At 44.3% G+C, this 25,207-nt stretch overlaps 1 protein-coding gene across 3 annotated transcripts in view; it reads left to right on the forward strand.

Moving 5' to 3' along the window:
• The window catches only part of SPTBN1 (spectrin beta, non-erythrocytic 1), a 184,297-nt gene that overhangs the window by 64,862 nt on the left and 94,228 nt on the right, over positions 1–25,207 (forward strand). Inside the window, exon 1 of one of the 3 annotated variants that reach the window (XM_040429746.1) lies at positions 12,011–12,355. The exons of the other annotated variants lie outside the window; for them this stretch is intronic. Coding sequence (XP_040285680.1) covers positions 12,247–12,355 — 109 coding nt within the window. The 5' untranslated portion in view covers positions 12,011–12,246. Of the gene's footprint in view, positions 1–12,010; positions 12,356–25,207 lie in introns of those variants that run through there. 3 annotated transcript variants of the gene reach the window in all.

The raw sequence follows: 25,207 nt of genomic DNA on the forward strand, positions 1-25,207 counted from the left end.
CATCTTACTGTGTAAGGGTACTTTCACACTAGTGTTTTTCTTTTCCGGCGCCGAGTTCCATCGTAGGGGCTCAAATCCAGAAAAGAAGAACTGATCAGTTTTATCCCCATGCATTCTGAATGGAGAGCAATCCGTTCAGAATGCATCCAGTTCAGTCTTTTTTACTGATCAGGCTTTTCAGAAAACCGTAGCATGTTGTATTTTTACCTCCGGTCAAAAATCCGGAACACTTTGACTGAATGCTGGCATTTTTCCCATTGACTTGCATTAAAGCGTCCTTTTCCCAAAATAAATGTAAAAAAATGGTGAAAAAAAGAAAAGTAGACATATTAAGTATCGCCTCATGCCGCAAAAAATGAGCCCCTACCTAAGACAATTGCCCAAAAAATAAAAATAAATATTTATTGATTTTATTTATTTATTTTTCAAAAATGCTTTTATTCTGTTAAGTGTAAAAAAAAATATTTTAGACATATTGGGTATCGTCGCGTCCGTAACAACCTGCTCTATAAAAATACCACAATACAGATTAAATAAAAATAAACGGTGTCAAAAAAAGCCTTTTTTTGGTCACCTTACATCACAAAAAGTGTAATAGCAAGCAATCAAAAAGTCATATGCACCCCATATTATCCTCTGGATAGATTATCCGCATCTGATCGGCGGGGGTCCGACACCCGGGACCCCCGCCGATCAGCTGTTTGAGAAGGCAGCGACGCGGCCTTCTCACTGTTTACCGCTGGCCCAGTGACGTCACGACTAGTATCAACTTGCCTCGGCGGGCTAAGCTCCATTCAAGTTTTCATACTTACCTGCTGCAAGCTGCGCCGTTCACTTCCTGGTTTTCGGCTTGTGAGGCTGGGCGGGCTTAGTCAGCTTGATCGAAGGCTTGTCCCGGCCAGAACGCGCACTTGAACGCGCACGCGACATGGTGACTTCTTCCTGGCCAGTATAGTTCAGAGCTGGCATCCGCGGGTCTATACTATACTGGCCAGGAAGAAGTCACCATGGTGCGTGCGCGTTCAGGACAGCGCTCGGTCCGGCCGTGAGAAAATAAGGTGTCTTCTGCTCAAGCGCGGCCACGGGATTCGGAAAAAGAGCAGTGGCCGTAACTACGGGAGACGAAATGACAACAATGAGGTAGGAGGGGATAAATATTCTCAAGAAGGGTGGAAATTGGCTAATAAAATATATTTACAAAAATGATCACTGTCAAATCATTAACAGATTTAACAGTGATCATAGTGATGGGAATATCCCTTTAAGGTGAAAAATGGCTGGGTCCTTAAGGTGTTAAAAAAGATAACAACTTAGCGGATTCAGGTAGATATAGGAATAAATCCAGTACTGTAGTTATCACGGTCCAGTTTGGACCCCATTTATCTTTTGTATTTTAATTGTATGTAGATTAAAGGTTAAGTTTTAGGAAGTTGCCCTCCAGTGATTTATGTGTTATAGCAACTGTCCTCTGTAATATCCTGATATTCAGTGATTCCAACACATGCACACACAGATATTTCTCTACTGGTCAAAGACTATATGACAATGAGCCTTTGGACTTGTGATGGGAGGTTTTGCATTCCTTAGATCATCATTTCTAAATTATCTGAGGCCATTCGCTTTAACAGACAATGTATTCAGCAATTGAGGGCATGAGAGAAATAGCTGTAGGGATGTGTGCACATGAAACCCTTGTGATTCGTATGGGATAAAAACAGCAGAGACTGGAATGTTAAAACAGCCATATAAAGCTCATTGGGGCTTTTTCTCGATGGCTTGTAACCATTTGCGTATTAGAACCGTCATGATGTACAGACAGGTGGGAAGGAACCTGCTGCAGATAGTGGCGTTGTGTTCATGAACATGGTGTGCGCCATATGGACGAATGCGGCGCTCGCTGCCTAAAAAATGAATAGTGTTGACCCTTTAGCAGTAGATATGCCCCACTAAGATGTTATTCACAGCACCTTACTTTTCTTTAGTGTGCTATCCATTTCTGATACGTATAGCACACACAACCTTTCAAGTCAGTGGACCTATTCACACATCCGTTTGGATCCATATGCTAGGTCCTAGAATCTTATCCCATGTCCAATTCTTGCCCGTTTTTGTGGATAAGAAAATAGATTTTCTTATTGATTAGAGTGGAAATTTTTTAAATTTTTTTTTGTGGATCGAAAATCGGTTTGACTCCATTGTTCCCTGCCATTTTGCAGTGGTGGCACTACAGAACGATGCGCAGCTACCTCTGTTGTCCTCTTCTGTCTTGTCCCTTGGCCTTGCTCTCTACCGATGTCATAGGCTATCCTTCCCTCTCTCTTTCTCTCTTTGGATTTACTAGATCCAGAATATGGGATTCGCCTTGGATCTGGTTTAGCATCTCTAATTTAGGAAGAAAAGTAACTATGAAAAAGTGAAGAAAAATGTAAATGATGTGTAATGTCTCAAGTTCTACAACTTCTGGATTTATCAAGTGATATACTACTTCTTGTAGGGGTTTTAACCTTCTCTCATGCAGTGATGATGCTGGACAACCATGGAGGTGTATACTCGACTGGTGTGATGTTTTGGGCCCCTCCACAGACTTTCAGAGGTTTTCAGAGATTTAGATGTTGATAACCTCCGGATAGGTCATTAATATCAGATCAGTCGGGGCCCGACACCTGGGTCCCCTGCTGATCCGCAGCTTAGCAGGCATAGCGCTGTCCATTTGATAGTGGCTGTACTTGGTATTGCAGCTCTGCCCCATTCACTTGAATGGAACTCAGCTGCGCCTAGGCCACGTGACCGATGAGTACGACGTTGCTGGCCTTGGACGAGGCTGCTGGGCAGAAACAGATGATTGGCTATTTTTTGCGGAATGGAAATGGAATGCACACGGAGTAACTTCTGTGTGTTTTTTTTTTTTTTTTGCCAGACCCTTTGAAATTAATGGTTCCGCATAAAAAAACTGAACGGACAGAAAATATGTTCATCCATAATAAATATATAAGCGGCCACTGGGGGGCGTAGTGCTGCTCCCTGTGTATTCTACATGCGTTCCCTCAACTACATGCTCAGTGTCCCTGCCTGTCTAACCCTTCATCAACATAATTTTGTCTTCCTTGTCCAATCACATCCTCACCTCTTATATTAAGATTGTTGGATCAGATCTGAGGCTTTGCATCCATGAAATAACCCTTCCCTCCTCAGATATGGCAGGCAGCGGTTCCCCTGTAGCCTTGACTTCTTGTAACTTGATGATTTCAGCATGTTGTGAAGTGGCCGTTACAGCTTCACATGAGTCACTGACCACAGGATGGCCTGACATTTACCTTAACAAGACACAATACCATAAGAGTGGACATTGCTTGACGTGTGCGGCGTCATTGTGGAGGTGGAGAAAGTATTCAAGGACACTTACCACGGCAGCGCTGAACCAGAAGTGAACTGACAGACCGTCTCTAGTGCCTTTATGGGCCACATTGTCTGGGAAGACTGGGTGACAACCAGTACGACTGACATTTATAGCCCCCAGAGGGCTCCTCACCTGAGAAACACTTAAAAACAAATAAAATGCTTAACAACTTGACAACTGAAGGGCCAAGTATTTGCGGGTGATTTTATAGCTTGAGGTGGAAATGCTCTTTAACTTAAATACCCTTTGACAGAGGTCACTGATCGGTGGGGGAGCGTTCGTAAGACCACTCGTTCCCGATTGGCAACAAGTAATCGTGTAGATGAACGATCATTCGCCCCCCCCCCCCCCCCCCCCCCCATCCAGTTTTCGAGCAGTCGGGCGCACTGATGATCAAATATTTAATTTAATGGACTACACTTGGGGAGAAATTAAAAAATAATGGGTATAAAAGGTTATTTAGAATATACACCAATATGGAATAATATTAATTTGAGTTTAATTTCAGAAAATTAGGCAGTATGTAAATTGGGAAAATAGAGGAATAGGTTTGTTGAGTCACATTTTTGAAGGGGATATATTGAAGGATTTTAAAACCTTGATAAAGGCGTTTGGGATCCCAAAAAAAGATTTTAAGTATTTACAAATTAGGGATGCAATTAATTTATCAGCTGACCTTGTGAAGTATAAAAAAAAGCCGCTTCAGAGAATATTAATCACTTTCTCGGGAACAGGGCCGTCTTTAACGCGGGGCAAAAGGGGCAGCTGCCCTGGGCCCAGTTGCTCCTGGGGGGTCCAAAGCAGCTGCCTCTTGAGCCCCGCTGGCCACTGCCTACAATTTTAATGTGTCTCCACACATTCTATAATAGCGCTCTACTCTCTTTTAGCGCTATACCATCCCCCTACACCAGCACTACACTGTCCAGCGCTGGTGCGTTCCATCACGCATAGCCCCGCTCGGAGGCTTGACACGCACCGCGCTCTTTAAATGCACGCCGCTCCTTCTCAGTACAGCAGCAGCAGTGCGGACGCACGCTTTCAATTTAGGAGCACTTTGTCGTCCACAACCTACCATCTTACCTGCAACAAGCGGCATTGGGTATCTCCCTACACCACACCACCGTATTTCTGCATATTCTTTTCTTTTCTTATTCTCCTTCCTGCCTCATTATGTTGTCACATGTACGCTGAACTTGGCATCCAGTTGAATCAATAGACACTTAGTATGCTTTTTATAATGTCACCTCACTACTACCAACAGTTCAATATATATATATATATATATATATGTGTCACCTGCCTACCACTTACGGTTCATTTCACCCATACCAGGTATTCCCCTATACTATAGCATAGTATATAATAGTCATCTATCTACTATTACCTTTCTTCCCTACTTTGCCTGGAATGTTCAGAACTGTAAGGCCCCTTTTCACACGGGTGAGTATTCCGTGCGGGTGCATTGCATGACGTGAACGCATTGCACCCACACTGAATCCAGACCCATTCATTTCAATGGGGCTGTGTACATGAGCTATGTTTTTCACGCAATGCATTCCCCAAAAAAGTGAATGGGGCTGCGTGAAAATCGCATCCGCAAGCAAATGCGGATGCAATGTTAGTTTCATGGATGGTTTTGAAGGAGACTGTTAATAAATAGGGATGAGCCATTTACTTTATTATTTTCCATTATAACATGGTTATAATGGAAAGTAATAGCATTCTATAATACAGAATGCTAAGTAAAAGTCCATTGAGGGTTAAAAAATAATTAAAAAAATTACTCCCCTCATCCACTTGATCGCGCAGCCGGGATCCTCTTCTTTCTTCTTCTTGCAGGACCTGCACTGACGTCATTGCACTCACCAATGAACAACACAATCGCAGACAAAACTGACTAAAAATTGCGTGCGCACTCGCGCGGGTTTCCCTCAATGCACCCGCATCGCATCCAGCCCTCACCTGCGACGCCCGTGTGAAAGAGGCCTAAGTATTTACAGTAATTCACGGTGGAGGGCGTGATTGCATGCTAGGGTGTGGGAAGGCGGGATCCAGGGGACCCAAGTAAATTCTTGCCCAGGGTCCAATCAATATTAAAGACGGCCCTGCTTGGGAATAGAAAGGTTAAAGGTAGTATTTCAAGGAGATATAAAATACTAATGAGGGAATTACAAACAAATATAAAAATAGTAGCCAAAGAAAAATGGAAAAAAGATGATAAATGGAAAGATGTATTAGGTAATAGGCCTTTGGTGTCATTAAGAGCCTCACACTGGGTTTCTCAGTTCTTTCTTATACATGGGTTACATCGCCCACCTACACTATTAAAAACAATGGGCTTAAGAGCCACAGATGAGTGTCCAAGATGTGGTGAAGAACAGGCAGGTCTGGTCCATCTAATTTGGAGATGTCCCAAGTTTTTTAGATATTGGTCTGAAATTGCTGCTGCTGTTGATAAAGCTTTAGGAGTACAAATACATGCTGACCCTGTGGCCTGTATACTGGGGGGGGGGGGGGGTACAATACATTTGGGCTTGCGGAAGGTCGTGAAACAAGTACTCTGTAAGCAGCGGTTTCAGGCAAGATTGCTTATTTTGAGAAAATGGATGGAAAAAGACCAGCCTTCTGTGAATGAATGGAAGAAATCTGTGAATAACATGATAAAAATGGAAAGGATAATATATGACAATAGAGGGATGAAGGACCATTTCGGTCAAATATGGAACCACTGGCTTATCAAAATATAAGTTTAAGGAAAAATGGGATTAATTGTAAAGTTGTTTTTTTGGGGAAAAAATGGGGATATAGTGTCATGTTGTTTTTCCTGTTTTTCTGATGTATTTGAAAATGTATAAATAAAAATGTTACATTTTTTTTTTTTTTAAAACTAGCTCCTGTTGACTAGTTTTTTTGTCGATCAGTGATCATTACGGCCCTGCCTCTGTATGTGTGTTAGATGAACGGATTGTGGAATGAGCGCTCTGACCTCCTTTTCTATAGACCATTATGTTGCACTGCCTATGTGCTGAGGTCCATTTAACTTTTACATCTGTTCTTTCTCATACCTGGTTTTTCCTTAAAGAGGACCTGTCACCTCATACATTTCAGTTTTATAAACTACCTGCACCTCTTTTGGAATAACAAATCTGGAGTATCATTTTATTTTTATTTTTTGTTATGACTCTGCTTTGTACCATTCCTTTATTATTCCTGCTAGAAGTTATAAATTAATTGCTAGCAGTTTGCAGTGGAGGTCCAGAGGGGTGTTACCAGTTGGGGGTGTGATCCTGCACAGTCTGACGCTATCTAATCAGTGCTGCCGTTGTCAGACCTTCAGACTTTCATTGTAAACTGCTAGTAATTAGTGTATGGTGACGCTGGTCACCGGCAGGCGTCACAGCCAAGTTCACCGAGTAATGGTTATCCCATTATAATTAATGGGATCGCCTCTCCCTTCGCCGTGTAGCTGTACCCTCAATTCACAATTTCTAGCAGGTAATGCAAGTACTTAGTAAAACGGACATGTTAAGAGTGGTTACAGGTCATGCAATGATGGGCAGCAAGTGCCAGATACATTTTACTCTGGTGCCAGTTATTACTTCGTCCTCCTAGGATAGCCTGTTGTGCACAGTTCCATAGCTGTGCCCTTTAAAAGCTGGCTGTATTATTAGCATATATAATAGGAGTCATTTACATTTTCTGGCATCAAATTTTATGCAAAAGTGTTCAACTTTTTGTCTTTCTCCGCTGCTTTTCACCACTTTTTTTTATTTTTTTATTTTTTTTTATAAAGAATGTGCCTAGCAGAATGGTGTGGGGCCACCACGGTTGACACATTTACTATAAAACCAGACAGAAAACTAATATAAATTATAATTAAAAATCTATGCCAGCTCCTTGCTGGCATAGACTTCAGTTTGTGGCGCACGGACATCGCAGAGCCTGGTCTCCTAATTGGTCACATCTTACTCTTTTACAAAGACTGGCGTGTGCCTATTATTGGTAAATGCTTCTCCTTATCGTAGTGATCCCATCTGTTAGTTGTGGGTACATTTAAAGGGCAAATATCACTACAAGGATAATGCATCAGTCATATCATTGCCTTGTTTGCCTGTCAATTCCAATAACCTGCAACTCCTTAATGCCAAGCCCATGGCTGCATTCAGACCAAAAATGTCTCCCTCAAGCTTTGTCTTCCTTATCTAGAACTGGTCTCGAGTAATTTGATGGTGCTATAGAAACTGCTGTTTGCAGAGGGTGGAGCGATGTGTTCATGTCGGAGAATCAAACCACCTGTAAGTTTGCTTAAAGGTTGGAAAAATGCAGATATAATGGGTGTATGTTTTAGGGTGTATATTCACATACAGCAGATTTCTTGCAGAAATTTCTCTGACTGTCCCATTCGTCTGAAAGGGGTTTGCAGAATCTGTGGACATGCCTTTCAGATGAATGGAACTGATTTAGAGCCACGGATATTTCCACAGCAAATCTGCTTTGTGTGACTTCAACCTCAAGATGATCTTGGGATGAATCAGTTGAGAATGCGGATCCGTCTCACAAATGCATTGCAACATCGGATCCGTCTTTCCGGTTGTCATCTGGACAAAAACTTATCCGGTATTTTTATTTTTTTTAAAGATCTGCGCATCCGTTTTGCTGGAACACTTGGGACTGGATCCAGCATTAATGCATTTCAATTGAAAATAATGCCGAACCCCGCATTCCGACAAGTGTTCAGGATTTTTGGCCGGAGAGAAAACTGCACCATGCTGCTGTATTTTCTCCAGCCAAAAAACGTAAGAGGAACTGAACTGATGCATCCTGAACGGAATGTTCTCAATTCCTAATGCATTAGGATAAATCTGATCAGTTTTTTTCTGGTATTGAGCTCCGAGGACGGAACTCAATACCGGAAAACTTTAACGCAAGTGTGAAAGTACCCTAATGCAAACAAACTAAAGCGTAAGATGACATGAAAGGGGTTTTCCAGTACTTGGATATTAATGACGTATCCTCAGGATGTCATCCACATGAGAAAGGTAGGTGTCTTGACACGTGGCACCTCCACCGATCAACTGTTGTAGTTAGCTGCTGGTGCCGGAAACTATACTGCAGCTCAGTTTTTGAACAGGAGCTGAGCTGCAGTATCTTGGCACAGTACACAGTGGACGGAACCTTCTGCTTCTGGCTCTATCCAATGTATAGGTGCACCACACTGATCTGATATTGATGACCTATCATGAGGGTAGGCCATCCATATCGAAGTACCTGAAAATCCTCCCCGGTTCCTCCACCGCTACTTTTCCAACTCAACTTTGGTCCCTGTCACCCTCCATTTCCTGGTTCCAACTTGACAAGGAACTGGCTGGAATCAAGCAGGAGATAGGAAGTGGAGAGCAGAGAGGATTGGAGCAGCATCAGAATGCGGGGGGGGGGGGTTGGGGGGGGGGGGGGACAGTAAGTTGAGTAATTTATTTTTTTATGCCCCCTGGAAAACGGCTTTAATTTATTTTATTGCATCGTGAGCAATCCCCTAGTATACAGAATTGCCACATGCATGAGGGCTCATGCACATGACCGTGTTTTTTGTCCACATCCGATAAATGCTCAAAAATGAAGCAAAAATCACAGTAGGCCCAAAAAAAGCTGCATGCAGTTATATGTTTTTAAAAATGCACCAAGTAAAATTTGTGTGTAGAGAGAGAGAGCCTTAGGCCTTATTCACATGTGAAGAAAAATGGTCAACAAAATGGTTAATCGGTCCTATTTCCCCCTTGTCATTTTTTTCACAGATGCCTTTGTTGAAAGCGGCCATTAAAAATGGCCCCTTGACTTGAACGAGGGCCGGTGGGCCGTGAAAATGGACAAAATAAGACACATTCTATATTTTAACAGTTAGTACTATGTTAAAATGTATGTGTGAATACACCCATAGGGCCTCATTTATCAATTCTCTCTAAGGCCCCTTTCACACGGGCAGGATTTCCGCGCGGGTGCAATGCGTGACGTGAACGCATAGCACCTGCACTGAATCCTGACCTATTCATTTCAATGAGTCTGTGTACATGAGCGTTTTTTTTTTTTCACGCATCAGTTCTGTGTTGCGTGAAAAACGCAACATGTTCTATATTCTGCGTTTTTCACGCAGCCCTGGCCCCATAGAAGTGAATGAGGCTTCAGTGAAAAACTCATTGCATCCGCAAGCAAGTGCGGGTGTGATGCGTTTTTCACTGATGGTTGCTAAGAGATGTTGTTTGTAAACCTTCCGTTTTTTATCACGCGCCTGAAAAACGCATCAAAACGCATTGCACCCGCGCGGAAAAAACTGAACAACTTTATGTAATCGCAGACAAAACTTACTTGCAAAGTGGTGCGAGTTTCACTGAACGCATCCGGCCCCAATCCGCAACGCCCGTGTGAAAGGGGCCTAACAGTAACACTGTTTTGGTTGCCCACAGCAACCAATCAGAGCTCGGCTTTCATTTCCGGAAGGGCTCTGAAAAAATAAAAGCCAAACTCTGGTTGGTTGCCAAGGGCAACTAAGACAGTTTTACTGTTAGGCAGTGAGGCCTATAGACTTGTCATTGTTCTGAAACCGGTGTATATGATCCGTGCCGGTCTGCATCACAAAAAAGTTGTGGATTTTCTGTCCGTGCCTCCACACCACAAAAAAGTACTACTACTTTTTTGCGTTGGGACTGTCTGATACAGATGGGTCCACGTCTGCACACGGTCGGTGCCCGTGCATTGCGGACCGCAATTTGCGGGATGGGCTGGCACATGTTCGTGTACATGACCCCTTAGGGTGGGTTCACGTGACATTTTATGGCTCCGTTTGACGTATACGTTAGAAGAAAAAGGATACAAAAACGCAGCATACCGCGTATCCTGCACATTCCGGTTAAAAAAGTGTGTGTATGTATAATATATATAAATTTCAAATATTTTTTTTTCAATAGAACTGTATGGCATCCGTTTAACATATACGTTAGGCTTCTTGCACACGAATGTTTTGTGCCCGTGGCCGTATTGCAGCCCGTATACGGCGGGTCCGCAATACATGGGCACCGGCCCATGTGCACTTCGCATTAAGGATGCGGACCCTTTCACGGAGATGCGGAACGGAAGCACGGATCGGAACACCATGGAAGCACTACAGAGTTCTTCCACAGTGTTTCTGTCCCTGCCTCTGCACCGCAAAAAAATAGAACTTGTTCAATTTTTTTGCTGTGCGGACGGATCACGGACCAATTCAAGTTGAATGGTCCGCCAAGGCACGGAACAGGTGCACAACGTTCGTGTGCAACAGGCCTTAGACTACTTTTACTGTCTCGTTTTGGCTTTCAGTTTGTGAGATCTGTCTTGGGCTCTCACAAGCGGTCCAAAACGGATCAGTTTTGCCCCTAATGCATTCTGAATGGAAAAGGATCCGCTCAGAATGCATCAGTTTGCCTCCGTTCAGTCTCCATTCCGCTCTGGAGGCTGCCTGCAGCGTTTTGCTGTCCGCCTGACGAAGCGGAGCCAAACGTTTTCTCTGCCACAATAGAAAACAAATCCGTCCCCCATTGACTTTCAATGGTGTTCAAGACTGATCCGTCATGGCTATATAAGACATAATGCAGCCGGCTCCGTTCATGACGGATGCATGCGGTTGTATGATTGTAACGGAAGCGTTTTTGCTGATCCATGATGGATCCGCAAGAAACGCTGGTGTGAAAGTAGCCTTAGGCCTCATGCACACGACCGTGTGTATTTTGCAGTTCGCAAAAAATGGATCCGCAAAAAATACAGATGACGTCCGTGTGCATTACGGATTTTGCGGAACGGAACAGCCTGCCCCTAATAGAACAGTACTATGCTTGTCCGTCATGCGGACAATAATAGGACATGTTCTATTTTTTTTTCGGAACGGAAATACGGACATACGGAAACGGAATGCACACAGAGTAAATTCTTTTTTTTTTTTTTTTTTTGCGGACCCATTGAAATTAATGGTTCTGTATACGGTCTGCAATAAAAAAACGGAACTTACACGGAACAGAAAGAAAATACGTTGTTGAGCTGTGAACCCCTTGTAGTGACTGGTTTACTAGCAGTTAGAGCAGTCTCAGATGTTCTCTGAGGTAAAGTCTCTGTTCTGTATCTCAGTGAATACATTTGGAGATTCCTGTGTACGCCCCCTGCTAATCTGAGAGAATCCCCGGACTACAATGGCCGCCCTCTTTATTGAGGCTGCAGTCAGACATTAATACATTGCTCCGCATAGATATGTGACCGCTATTATTTGGGGTGAAGGGGCGAGGAGGAGTCTGCGCTCCCTGCCATCTGATGGTCATCAGAGACTTTTCCGTTACATGAGGCTCTTAAACAAAAGCTTGTCATTCCTGCAGCTTTGTTCAGGGGCGTTCCATTGTCTGCCGCCCTGTGCCGCCACGCCAGACAATGCGGCCGAGCCTCCCGGGCTGCAGGCTGAGTGCTGGGAGCTTCATTCCACAGACACGTCCTCCTGTTTGCTGCTCCTGCCCTCTCCTGAGCTGTGGTACGGCCTCCGCTTCCTTTACAATGTCTTATGCTAATCAAGTGACATCACCACTAAATACACAGTGTGGCTACTGCTTAAATGACATGCCAGCGAGCAGTGAGGAGGTGTGCTGCCTGTGAGGCTGAGCTCTCCAGCATGCTGGGGGCTACCTTCCATCAGCACTGAACCCCCTAGTGCACACCGTCTGACACTTACGTGGATTTTGTACTGACTCAGACCCAGCGCTTTGGCAGGTTGGAGCTCTTTGGATCTATGGTGGCAGCACACTGCGGTTTATGCATCTAATAGCACGGCGTTTTCTTTCCAAATGGAACTGCAAAGGACCTCTAGCCTATCGGGTCCCCTGTCCCCTGGATATACAGGGCAGGTGCCCTTCAACTACAACCAGCTAGAGGGGAGATTCAAACAGTTACAAGGTAAGCTCAGGGCTTGTCATGGCTTCTTGTTAGCAGGGTTGCTATGAGATCTGGCTGGAAAGCTGATGCCGGTCTACAGTGTAAATAATGCAGGTGAGCTGTAATAGTAACCACACGCACACGCCTGTGCAGGAGAAATCAGGATTAGTCCCGTCGTCCACTGTACTATGGCCGGTGACAGGGCTTCACACCCCATGTTGTGTAATGGCTGGACATCAGGGAACAATGGGGGAGAAAGAGTGGTCTTTTGTGTGGAATTTGGCACCTGATGGTGGCTACCCAGGCGCCCATGTCTGGGCAGCTTGCTGGCCGCCATCGATCACCGGCCAAACTTATTTTACACTTTGACAGTTTCTACCATCTGTGTCTTCTCTGGTCGAGTCCGAGAGGACATCACATATGGCTCCTCTCTGAACTTTAGGTGGACATAAGTTACCGCTCATGATTGCTTCTTGCTGTTTTCAATCTAATTTCATTCACTTTTCATGTGAATAAATGAAATTGCATGGAGGAACATTAGAGGAACCGTGCCAACAGCCAGCGCTGACAGCTGTCAGTACAGCATGCTCTGGGCTGTGTATGTATGTGGTCATGACGGAGAATGTCAGTGCTGGTTGTCTGTGATTATAGATCCACCATTAATAACTGAACCCCCCCAGCTCTCGGCTGATTCCCCCATCCAGCTTTTTGTGTCGCGCACACACCCAGTAGTCGGTGGTAGTATTTACCTATGGGAACGCACGTTCCAGGCCCCTCTCTGCTCTGGATATCAGTGTGAAAAGTTTGAGCTGTGACACTTGTGAAAATTTTTGTGCATAGAGTATGGGGGCCATTTCCGAACATTTTTTTTATGGCAGTTTTTTTTTCTTAAAAATGGCACACGACTCCCTTTTTGCAACTTCTTGAACTCCTGTGTGACAATATTTTGTCGCACGGGTGTTTCGGCATCTCGTTCCACACATAGTAGTGTTTAGGGTGTGCTGGAAGCCGGGACTTCGGCCCAGATAAATTTACAAACCGTCGTACATTTGGCAAAATAAAACAACTGCAGCCAGTCAGATGCACGACTGCACATCTCCCGCCAGCAAAGCCAGCACAAAATGGGAGTAAAAGAACTATGTATTTATTAAAATTCCCTCCTTTCCAGTCTCAGGCGACTGACATTGAGTACATTAAACAGTGCCCTACACTAGAGATGAGCGAATTTCCGCTTATGAAATTCGTTCACACTACATTTGGTGGTAAAAGGTGAATTGCCTTATGGACTCCGTTACCACGGACCATAACGGAATGCATAACGTCATAATAGAAGTCTATGGGCGGCAAAAAAGGATCCGTCCCGTTTCCGTTATGCAGGGAGTGCTGTGAGTCTTCCCCTGCATAACGGAAACGGGACTGATCAGTTTTGCTTCCCATAGACTTCTATTATGCCGGAATGAATAACTGAATGCCTCTAAAGGCGTTCCGTTATGCATTCCATCATAGAATTGCGTTATGGTCTGTGGTAACTGAATCCATAACGCAATTCTGCTTTTACCACCAAAGAAAGTGTGAACGAATTTCATAAGCGGAAGTTTGCTCCTCTCTACCCTACACGTTGGTACTCCCTGCAGTCATCCTGCGCTAATGTCAGTTCATTTGATTTAATAAATACAGATAAGGCTACTTTCACACTTGCGTTCAGAGCGGGTCCGTCTGGTATCTGCACAGACGGATCCGCTCCTATAATGAAAACACTTAGATCCGTTCGCATTACCATGAACAAAAGACAAAAACATTTTTTTTGTTTTGTTTTTTTTTTGTTCATGATAATGCAAACGCATCCGTTTTGACTTTACATTGAAAGTCAATGGGGGACGGATCCATTTGAAAATTGAGCCATATTGTGTCAACTTCAAACGGATCCGTCCCCTTTGACTTACATTGTAAGTCTGGATGGATCCGTTTGCCTCCGCACTGCCAGGCGGACACCCGAACGCTGCAAGCAGCGTTCAGGTGTCCGCTTGCTGAGCGGAGCGGAGGACAAACGGTGCCAGACTGATGCGTTCTGAGCGGATCCGCCTCCACTCAGAATGCATTAGGGCTGGACGGATCCGTTCGGGGCCGCTTGTGAGAGCCTTCAAACGGAGCTCACAAGCGGAGCCCCGAACGCTAGTGTGAAAGTAGCCTAAAGCTACATAAAAATCAACCAGTATGTCCGCTATTGGGGTGTGTCCACATCAGAAACAAAATACAGAAGTCTGCTACAAATTTTGCCCCAGATCCGCATCAGAAACTATAGAGGCAGGACCCTCACGTGGATTGCCTCCGGTTTTTTTTTGTCGAGGATGTGGCTGTAGATTTCACCTTAGTCATTGTAGAGGGTAAAACCCGTGATGGAGATTTGCAGAAAACAGCATAAATTGACATTCTGCAGATTACAAATCCGCACCGCGGCTGCAGATTTTATTACGTAGCGCGTGGATGAGAGTTCTGTGGCGCACCACTATGTAAGGACACGCAGACGTAGGGGTGAATACTGTACGTCTGCGCAAGCCGCAAGCACGATCATAATAACTGATTAGAACCAAATTGTCTATTCAGTGCTCATTGTTAATGGTCAAGCGGTAACCCACGAAAACATTCCGCCGTACCCGGACTACCCAACCTTCCTTGTTCCAGAAGAATTGGGTGAACAGAATACCAGTCTGACAGAAGAGGACAACCCCAGCACTGCTGATGTAGTCCTTTCCTAGCACCAATCATGTTTCAGTGTGCTGTGCTTGGTAAGCTGCGAGGAGGCCATGGTGCTAACTGGAGGTCCGGCGGGCACTGTCGCTTCATCAAACCGCTGGACGAGCGTGCTGTCCCGGGTGTAGGACCCCCGCAGATCTCATATCGATGACCTATCCTGAGGACAAGCCATCAATATAAAAATACCGGAAAGCCCCTTTAACGCTTAGATTGTGAGACGGTATGTGTTGTATGAGACCCTACCGACAGAGGACCCATCAATTCTCCTGGCACATTTTAATAAATACTTGCATTCGTCACAAAATAACAATCCTGAAGCATCTTGTCTTGGATATCTGTTATGTTGTGCCATTCTCCTGTTACTCCTCCTAGAAATATATTGACAACTGGGTGATACCAGATGGGCGTGTGTCCCCACACATGCTGTCAATCCCTGTAGGGACACATCACACATTTCTAAGAGGAATAGCAGAGGAACAGCACAACACAGTTCTGAAAATATGGGGAATATTCGTATTTACCAGAATACGGGTCAGGCCCTCCCTAAAGAGACGCTACACTGAAATGACACCTCCTTTGTATTTGAAAGCAATCTGTTGTCCTCTGTTATCAGCCATTTTCGACTGAGTGGCTTCTGACTATAGAGCAGAGTAAAGGTCCATGCATACACGTGCCTGACGCTGCCGGCTTTTGAGGGTTGGCGTCTATAGTTTATTTGATTGATTTGCACTGATTACTATGTGTTGGTGACAGCTCAGCCCTGGGGTTGGTGGTGACAAGCTTCTGCACTGTTCGGGTGGTGCTGCCGTGTATGCCAGGGACTGGCAGGAAGTGGATTGGATTGGCCTGAGCTGCTGATCACGTTTTGCCCGCCTCGCTGGGCATGGCATTGTACACTGAGCAGGTGGGACAGGGCATGCGAGCGTCTTGTCAGAATTCAATATAAATCCGCTGCTGAGCATTTTATGACCAATCTGCTCCAAAGCCTGTGAGATAAATCATCCGTGTGTCCTGCGCTCGTTCCAGCAATGGGCTCAGAAGAGAGCCTAATAAAATGCAGGAGGGGGATTATAAGAGATGGGTCTCCTTAACAAAAGGCTGCTTATTCTCAGCACTATGGGGGGGGGGGGGGGGGGAGGGAATGGGAGCAACTGATCTTGTCAAGGGTGGGGTCTGCATACAGGAAATCCTTTAAATTACCAGAGGAAGCCCAAGGCCTCTTGTCTGACATCAGTCGGAAGGATGGTGCGTCTAGTAATGCACCCAGGGTGTAGTGGAATTCATTCCCTGCATATGGACGGCATCACGTTTCCACTTCACTGTGCCGATGTCACAGTCCTGCTATGCTACATGTCAGCCGTCAGAGGTGGGGAACTCATCCCTAACCTCTCGTGAAGTAATGCCCTTTTGTAGTGTGAGGCGGGCAGACGGTTAAAGAAATATCACTATGCCCAAAGTATTCACAGGCTAGGGGTTCATGCACCCGACCGTTGTCTGGGTCCGCCTCAGAGTCGAACCAGTGGGGCTGCAAAAGATGCAGACAGCGCTCCGTGTGCTGTCCGCATCCTTTAGTTACACTGTTCCGTGGCCCTGCAAAAAAAAGATTCTTGCGGACAATAATAGGCATTTCTGTCATAGGCCTTCGGTTGAGCAAATTGCTTCCTAGCCTGCTCTTCTTTCACCTGGGCCAATGGCAGCCGCATCCTTGCCCAGCCTGTCCTAGCGCTCACCGAGTGGCCGGCTGTACAGTACAGCCTCAAAATAATTACCCCAGATTTCCAAAAGATCTGTACCAGCCCATATTTATAGTAGCAGCTGCCAGGATGTATTGCAGTTCTACACTAGATGGTATTTCATAGCATCACGTAGGAGAAATGCATTGAATACAACTATAGTCGTCATTATTTGCCTCGTGTCTTTATCCTATGGCCAGGGTCCGTTATGTACCACATGTCCCACCAGCTACCCCCCCCCCCCGCGCTAGCGCTTGATGTCCAACATGCCCAAATTTTTTTCCCCCCGACATCTGCTATTGGGGGAGAGATGGGACATACGCAGTACGTGAGGCCCAGTGTTCATCTATGAGCCAAATGATGGTGAGTGAGGGGTGTGTAATGTTTCTTTTATAGCTATTGCTTTGATGCAGTCACCCGTAGCAACCTATCAGATCAATGCTTTGCTGCAGTTGCCCATGGCAACCTATCAGATCAATGCTTTGCTGCAGTTGCCCATGGCAACCTATCAGATCAATGCTTTGCTGCAGTTGCCCATGGCAACCTATCAGATCAATGCTTTGTGAAGGAAATATTAAGGCTAAAGTCTGATTTGGATTCTCCACAGGTTTTGTCTGCACTACATGAGACCCATTTCGATTTTTGTTTTAGCAACAGCGGCCATAATTAACACTTTCATATATTGCTTTGCAGTCTTTCATCTTTAAGAACGTAATAGACCTACCAATTTAAAAGCATTAGCCTCTGGGGTGTGTCCTATAGATCCCAGAATTATCATTTAGTGCATTCCCATCTACTTCCTCCACAAATTGACAGTTTTGTAACCTTTATGTATCGGATATTACGTTTCTTCTTTGCTATAATTTGCGCTATAATTTTGAGCTCAAACATTCAATAGCCAAATTGATGCTTTCAGATTCTGTGTGCATCTAGCAAGCACCAGACAAAAGATCAGACGCTAGACTCTGCCCCGGTTATGAATGCACAGTATCAATGCCTGAGGCGACCATTTACCCTTTTTTTTTTCACCCCCAACAAATTATAGAAACCCACTGGGGACCTGTGTCAAGAGCTGCATATGGGGCCTGGCAGGACACCGAAGATTGAGAGTCAATTACGCCTACAGTCGATTGCACACGCAATTGCAGATACAGGCTCTTAAGATCTCCTACAAATATCTTACTTGCCAAAAATATTTCTAGCCAGTTAGGCCCCATCTTTAGAAATGCAAATGGCCCTTCTTGGGGTCCTGAGCATCATTTTTTAGGTGTTGTATGAAATTCTAGATTGATGCGATAGCAATATCTTTTAAATGGGAAGCCATCATTATGTCTGTGCAAATATTTCCTCACCTTCTGATCGAGTGTCTCCACAGGGATGACATGTCCACCATAAATGAACTCTGCCTGACTGTGTGCGCGGTCATACGGGAATTATGTATCAACAACTTTCGTCTGGACGGCTACAAATATGGGTCATTCTACAGCAAAGAAAACAATATATTCCCTGTTGGACGGCTTTGAAACCATGCCAGACTATGACTGATAGTATTCAAGGCACTAAATCAGATGTACAGGAGTGGGTGGCCCCAAGCCTGTCAGCGCAGGGTTCCTTCTTATCTTTCCTCCCTGAAGAAGATAGGTGGGGCAGTTAGAGCAAGTCTCAATATCTCACGAAATACGTCTTCACCTGTTCCCCAGGTTTATTTCCTGTGTTTGGCAATTTAGAAGCGTAAAGATGGCCATTGATGGGCAGCTCACCAAGAGGTTATCGGTGTTGAGGGCTCTGGTATGTGTCTTATTTCCTAAAGAACGCCAAAAGAACCAAACTCAAAACAGTAAAAAGTTACCAACCCCGAAACACAGATCTTAACAAAAATTCAAGTTGGTATTCTGGACAATAACGATCTTCCTGTGTTTTCTGGAATTTAAAGGGCTTCTGAGGACTTTCGGGGATGTAGTTCTAAGCGCCCCTGCCAATCAGCCTCTTCCTAAATCTGGGTTGTCACATCCGTCCTTCACATAGCCTTTATGCATCTCAGTCCCATTCAAGTGCCATGTACGACGCTGTGCTTGGTTTAGTATGAAGAGGCCACAGTGCTTGTTCTGTTCAAATATAGCTGATTGATGGGAGCGTCAAGAGTCTGATCAGACCCACTGATCATATAGGCCTCTGGATATGTTTAGAACCTGGAAAAAAATAACTTTCTTGGGAAAATCGAAGAATTCAATATAGTTTTGGGGAGTGGTGTCCAGAGAGCTGGTAACTTTTTACTTTATTTATGGGGTTGTTTAAGTTTAATAAAAGCTCCCTTGTAAATGCGCTAAAATAAATTTAAAAAAAGTAGCAATACTTACCTCTCTTCTCCACTGTCGCTTCCATCGCTGTGCTCCGCTCTTCCTTGCCACTATCATCTTCTTCCTGGCTGTAGCGGTGATATTCCGTGCATGTAGGTCACTGTGCAGCCAGTCACTAGCCTCAGCAGTACACTGGACATCATTACTGAGGCTAGTGATTGCCTGCAAGGCTGACCTTTGTGCACAGGATGTCACTGCTACAGCCGAGAGCACATACAGTGACGGGGAGGAGCAGAGACCGACTTTGGAAGCTACAGGCAAGAAAAAGGATGAGTATCTTTTTTTTGTTATTTTGCCACATTTACAGGTGGTGCTCATTATTTTATTTTTTTTAAACTCTAACAACGTCTTTAGCGCCATACTCAGTTTTTTCTTTCTTTACAAATTTCTCTAATAATTATGGGGGGTGGGCAGGTATTGTGTACGTCTAGAGGTCAATTTTTTTTTTTTTTTTTTTTTTAAGGGTATACCCTTCTGCCAGATCTGACATTAAGCCTGGAGGGAACTAACTGCATATTGGGTGGTCAGGATGCAAGTGCAACTGCCTGACATCCAGCGAGTATAGTACACGGGCCCTATGCAGGTTATTATGCCTTAGTAAACCTGACAGCCCAGCAAACAGTTGTGTTTCTCCACACCCAATGGTGGAAGAGCATACCTGGACAGCTACTTTATGTAACACTCCAGAAAAAACGAATACTATTTTATACCCAGTCCGGGGGCTCAGGGTCGGTGCATCACACAATGCAGACCCTGCACTAGTAATGTTCCTTTAATAATGCTGTAAAAGAGGGTGTTTTGAGGGACTGACCATTATCTCACCAACCATCATGACCAGCTTCAATAAAAACTGCCGAAAGACTTTTATTAAATACAGGCCCCTTAGTATGTGTTATAAAATCGAAACCATTTTATGGATCTTATTCTGCTCTTGAATTATGAGTAGTTGATGCCTTCTCTTTCTAATTGGCGTCGTGTGTGAATAGAAGCCTACATTAGCTTCATATTAGTATCCTACAATATATATATATATGGTGATCAAGAACATAAAAGTTGAGTCGACTCTCCTCGTCTAGGTAGCTGCCAGACATTTGGAATGAGTTTCTCCAATAAAAGGAATTCTCCTTGTAACCTACTTCACCTTTCCTCCTGACTGACATCTGGGGAACGTTATGAGACCCGGCATGTAATCTGGGCAGAAGGCTGGTTAGGATGTCAGAACAAGAATATTCGTCCTCCTCGGGTGCTTTTACCTGTACAGTGTAAAACAGCTGTGGCATAGAAGAATGGACTGTTTTACATGATCTCCAGAGGCTTCTGTAGATACGTCTAACACAGGGCATCTGCAAGTTAAGTAACTAGATTGCATTATGCTCCAAAAATGCAAGGTCAGTAGGTTTCCAGAAGACAAATGTACACGCCATGTAGCGGCGGGGTGTGTTGTCTTTCCCGGTAAGGCAAAAAGTTCAGACAGGGATGCCTTGAATTAGTCAACGCTGCTGCGAATATCCGTTCTGGTAACTTGCATCTCTAATATATAACATCGGTCATCATCAGTATGTATTGTACAGTAAAGGTGGCGGCCAATTAATTTGTATAGCCAGGTCCGGATCTTCTCCCAGTGGTAGATGTTGGGAAATGGAAGGATTGGGCTCTGGTGGTGGTTTCTCTCCCCTTACAACAAAAGGGTTTAAATCCAACAGCCCCATTCTTTCTTCCCCTGATACCTGTTGTCAGGGAAGAGTCAGATTTTCACTCCAAATGTGTAGGTGGTGCTGGAAGGCGTTGTGTTCAAAAAGTTGCAAAATTAGCCCACAAAAAACCGTACTTGAGATCTTTTGAAGCCAGAATTCTGGCGTGCAGGGCTTAAAAATTTCATTGTGTATCAGCAGCTTAACATATCTGTAGATTCTTTTTTTTTTTTTTTTTTTTTTTACTCTGTGACCATGAATGTGGGTTTTATCAGTTTCATCTTGGCTGTGTGAAATAGCATGTGTAACTTCCGGATGGAGAATGTTCACGAGCAGTGTTTTAAACTCTTCAGCTTCTTCGTTCATAGATGTTTAAATCTAGGGGGACAAAACTTTTTTAAATAGTTTTTTTCTTCTTCTATACCTAGCATGGTGTGAGTCATCAGTGCTGGATGTTACATATCACCATGACCATCCATGTGTCTGTACATATACTCATATTGCAGAGGTGTACCAAGATCCCCATGTCACCCTGTGTTCCTACATAGTGCGTCCAATTTCATATATTGGCATATTGAAGTGTGTATTATTCTGCAAGATAAAAAAATTAAAATGCTCCCTCAGATATGGAGGTATTCTCCCCCTACAATTTGAGTACGGAAATACCATATGGCTGCTATCAACTGCCTATGGCTTATACTTGGCAATGGAGACGCCATGTTCCTCTGCTCAGACACACTGTACGGCTCATTGGTTGGTATTATGTGTTCGCTTTAGCAGTTCTTCACTCTTGGTTGGGTTTTCCGTGGTTTAGAGTGTTGATGTGGCAGAAGATGACCCAGTTATGAAGGGTCCTGGATGGTTTATGCCTCAATTTATATTCTATGTTGTCTGTCTTGTATGATGGGATTGTGCTTTATTGTGATGTCGTTAATAGTATGTACAAGCTGATGAGTTTGGTTATATATTTTTTTTGTGACAACCTGATGAAGAAAGCCCAGCAGGACAGTGGAGTTGTGATGATCACAATGTCTTGGGCACCTCATTCCATTCTTGGCCGTGTTTCTATTTGAGTCTGGTGGCACACAGAGGCTGTTGTCTGCTTGGTCCTCTGTAATTCACATCGTTGTTCTCACAGTTCCTCTCAATGCCTCTCTGTTCTCGTAATGATGAAAAATTACAGTGAAAGTAGAACATTGCAGTTTAAATTTCTTGTACAGGCTTCAAAGTTCCCTGGAAATCCACTTTCATACATTCCTGCAGATCACTAGACAAGCACATGTTCAGTCATGGTGCCTTGTAGGCAACAGTACTGAATCACATTTCTTATGGATAATTTTTAGTTGAGTGGATCTTTGTACTAGTTTTCATCTTAATGTGACTTCCTACCTGGCATAGGGTCCCATTGCGTGCATCGAATACTTAAAAGTGGATCCTACTCTCTACTTTTAGATAGCTGCCCCACATTTATATTCTTCTTTGCAATTCCATACCTTTTTATTTTGCCATATACAGACCCGCCGAAGATCAAAAAGGCATGGTTTTAGCCTCCATTAGGTTAATGGAACCCTATGAACATGCATGGGGTGTGTACGTCAGGAGCTTCTCTGTTATTATGTCCAGCCATTAATATTGAAGACCTATCGCCGGGATAAGTCATCAATATCAGATCGGCGGGAGTCTGGCTCCATGCGAGTACTGCTTCCTGGTCTTTACCCTATGCCTCATCTCCTGTGGAGTGATGATGGTGTAGTGTAATTACAAGTACTCGCTCCATTCACTTAGATGGAGCTAATACTTGTATAACACTGCACTACCAAGACTAAGTGCAATGTAATGAAGAGGAAGCGGCACTCGCATGGAGCGCGTCCTCCTCTTTAAATAGCTGATTGGCGGGGGTGCTGGGTGTTGGATCCCCGTCGATCTGATATTGATGACCTATCTTGAAGATAGGTCATCAATATTAATGGCTGGATAACCCCTTTAATGCTTTAACGTGGCCTTAAAGGGAAGCTGTCACAGGATTTTGGGTATAGAGCTGAGGACATGGGCTGCTAGATGGCCGCTAGCACATCCGCAATACCCAGTCCCCATAGCTTTGTGTGCTTTTATTGTGTAAAAAAAAACATATTTGATACATATGCAAATTGACATCAAAGAGTCATATCTTGTGTGACCAGAGAAGTCATATTTTCAAGCTCTGACTCATCTCAGGTTAATTTGCATATGTATCAAATCTTTTTTTCCCCACAATAAAAGCACACAGAGCTATGGGGACTGGGTATTGTGGATGTGCTAGTGGCCATCTAGCAACCCATGTCCTCAGCTCTATATCCAAAATCCCGTTGACAGGTTACCTTTAAAGGGGTATTAGATCAATGGGGGTCTTACTGCTGGCACCCCCTCTGGTCACGAGAACGTGGACCCCATACCCTGTGGAGGCACCCCATCCCCCCCACTAAATGAATGGAGTGGCTGGTCAGGCATGCACATGGCCAATGTAGCTGACTACAACCATACATTTTCTCTGGAACTCCCATAAAAAATAAATGGAGCGACTGCACACATGCCCGAGCAGCCACTCCATTAATTTCATCGGGGTGGTTCTCGTAAATTGTTGGGGGTCCCAGTGTATCTAGTATTTATCTCCTACCCTGGGAATAAGGGAGGGTTCACATCACTTTTTGGTAATTGTTTAACCTATACATTAAAGGGGTTGTCTCACTTCAGTAAGTGGCATTTATCATGTAGAGAAAGTTAATACAAGCCACTTCCTAATATATTGTTGTTATCCATATTGTTTCCTTTGCTGGCTGGATTCATTTTTCTATCACAATATACACTGTTCATCTCCATGGTTACAGACCACCCTGCAATCCATCAGTGGTGGTCAAGCTTGCACACTGTAGGAAAAAGCACTAGTCTGTAAGCGCTCCCATGGTCCCGGCCACCAGGGAGGCTGACTCTCTTTTTCCTTTAACGGATGCTTCAGATGAAAGCCATACAGTGGCATCTGGTCACCATAGAGTTCCATTGTAAAAAAAAGTGTGTGTGTGTATATGTATGTATGTATGTATGTGTATTTTTTAACAATGTTAAATGTTCAACAAAAGGCAAAACATGATGTCAATGCACCCTAACTTTCCCTAACCGGAATACCCCTTTAACAGTTCAACCATCTTTGATAGATGTTGCAATTTATACTGTCTATAACGTCTGACACACAGGGCAGGCAGAAGAAGATGGGGACCAGCATTGAGGTCAGTGGGTTTGATCTGGTGACTACCTGACAATGCAATATCGACGATCACCTTTTTGGTAGACACATTATCCACCATTGCAGAAGAATGCTGCCTACAAATAGAGGGAAGTGTCTTCTTTTTAATCGGTTCTCCTTCTTTCTCGCTCCCAGTACCTGCTTTGAGTTTTGGTATAAAAGTAAATCCAATGGGGCTTACGGAGCTCAGTTACAGCAGAGTAAACAAGCCCCTGGGCCTGATTCCCACGTAGTGATTGCCGCCCACGTCTTATTTTTATTTTATTTTTTCTCCAAAACTGGGAACGCATCCAATTGGAAAAGGTAGAAAACTTTTGTTTATGCCTGTCCCTCCTTTTGCAATTTTGGTAGAAGTAAAAGGGGGCAGCATTTGTACCCTCAGCGCAGTACCTTTAGTACAGGTGCAGTACTCTAGAAAAGGTATCTCAGTATTACAATATCGTGTTTCCACTTCTCAAGGACCAGATAGAGATGTGGACTACTGGACGGTTTTGGCGGCAGCAGCAGTTCTTTGTGTAGACCAGGGGTGCACAACCTGCGGCCCGGGGGCCACATGCGGCCCTTGATACCATTCTGTGCGGCCCCCAACCATCTGGTAACAGACACGTATGCCTATGTCTTGTGGCTGCTCACATGCATTTTCCATGTATTCTCCCATTAGATGGGAGTCCTGGAGGTATAACTAGACATTTATGATATATAACTGTGTGTACAATATGCAATAAATACAGTATTTCACTTGTTAATACCCCTTTAACTTTTATTTTCGGCCCTTGTTATTCCTTCAGTCTGACAATGTGGCCCCCTCCCAGAAAACATTGTGCACCCCTGGTGTAGACGGTCTGTAAGCACTTGTGTAAGAGATTTCATGGTATTGCTTTTGGAGTGCTTTAAAGGGGATTTCCGGGAGTTTTATACTGAGGACCTGACATCAGTATCTGATCGGTGGTGGTCGGACCCCCCCCCCCCCCCAGCCAATCAGCTGTTTGAGAAGGCAGTGGTGCTTCTGTCATCTCGCCTGACCCTGTTTGACACCTGAATGCTAGGTGATGTCAAAGCAT

The sequence above is a fragment of the Bufo bufo genome, chromosome 4 (genome assembly GCF_905171765.1).
Source record: "Bufo bufo chromosome 4, aBufBuf1.1, whole genome shotgun sequence".
Classification (NCBI taxonomy): domain Eukaryota; kingdom Metazoa; phylum Chordata; class Amphibia; order Anura; family Bufonidae; genus Bufo; species Bufo bufo.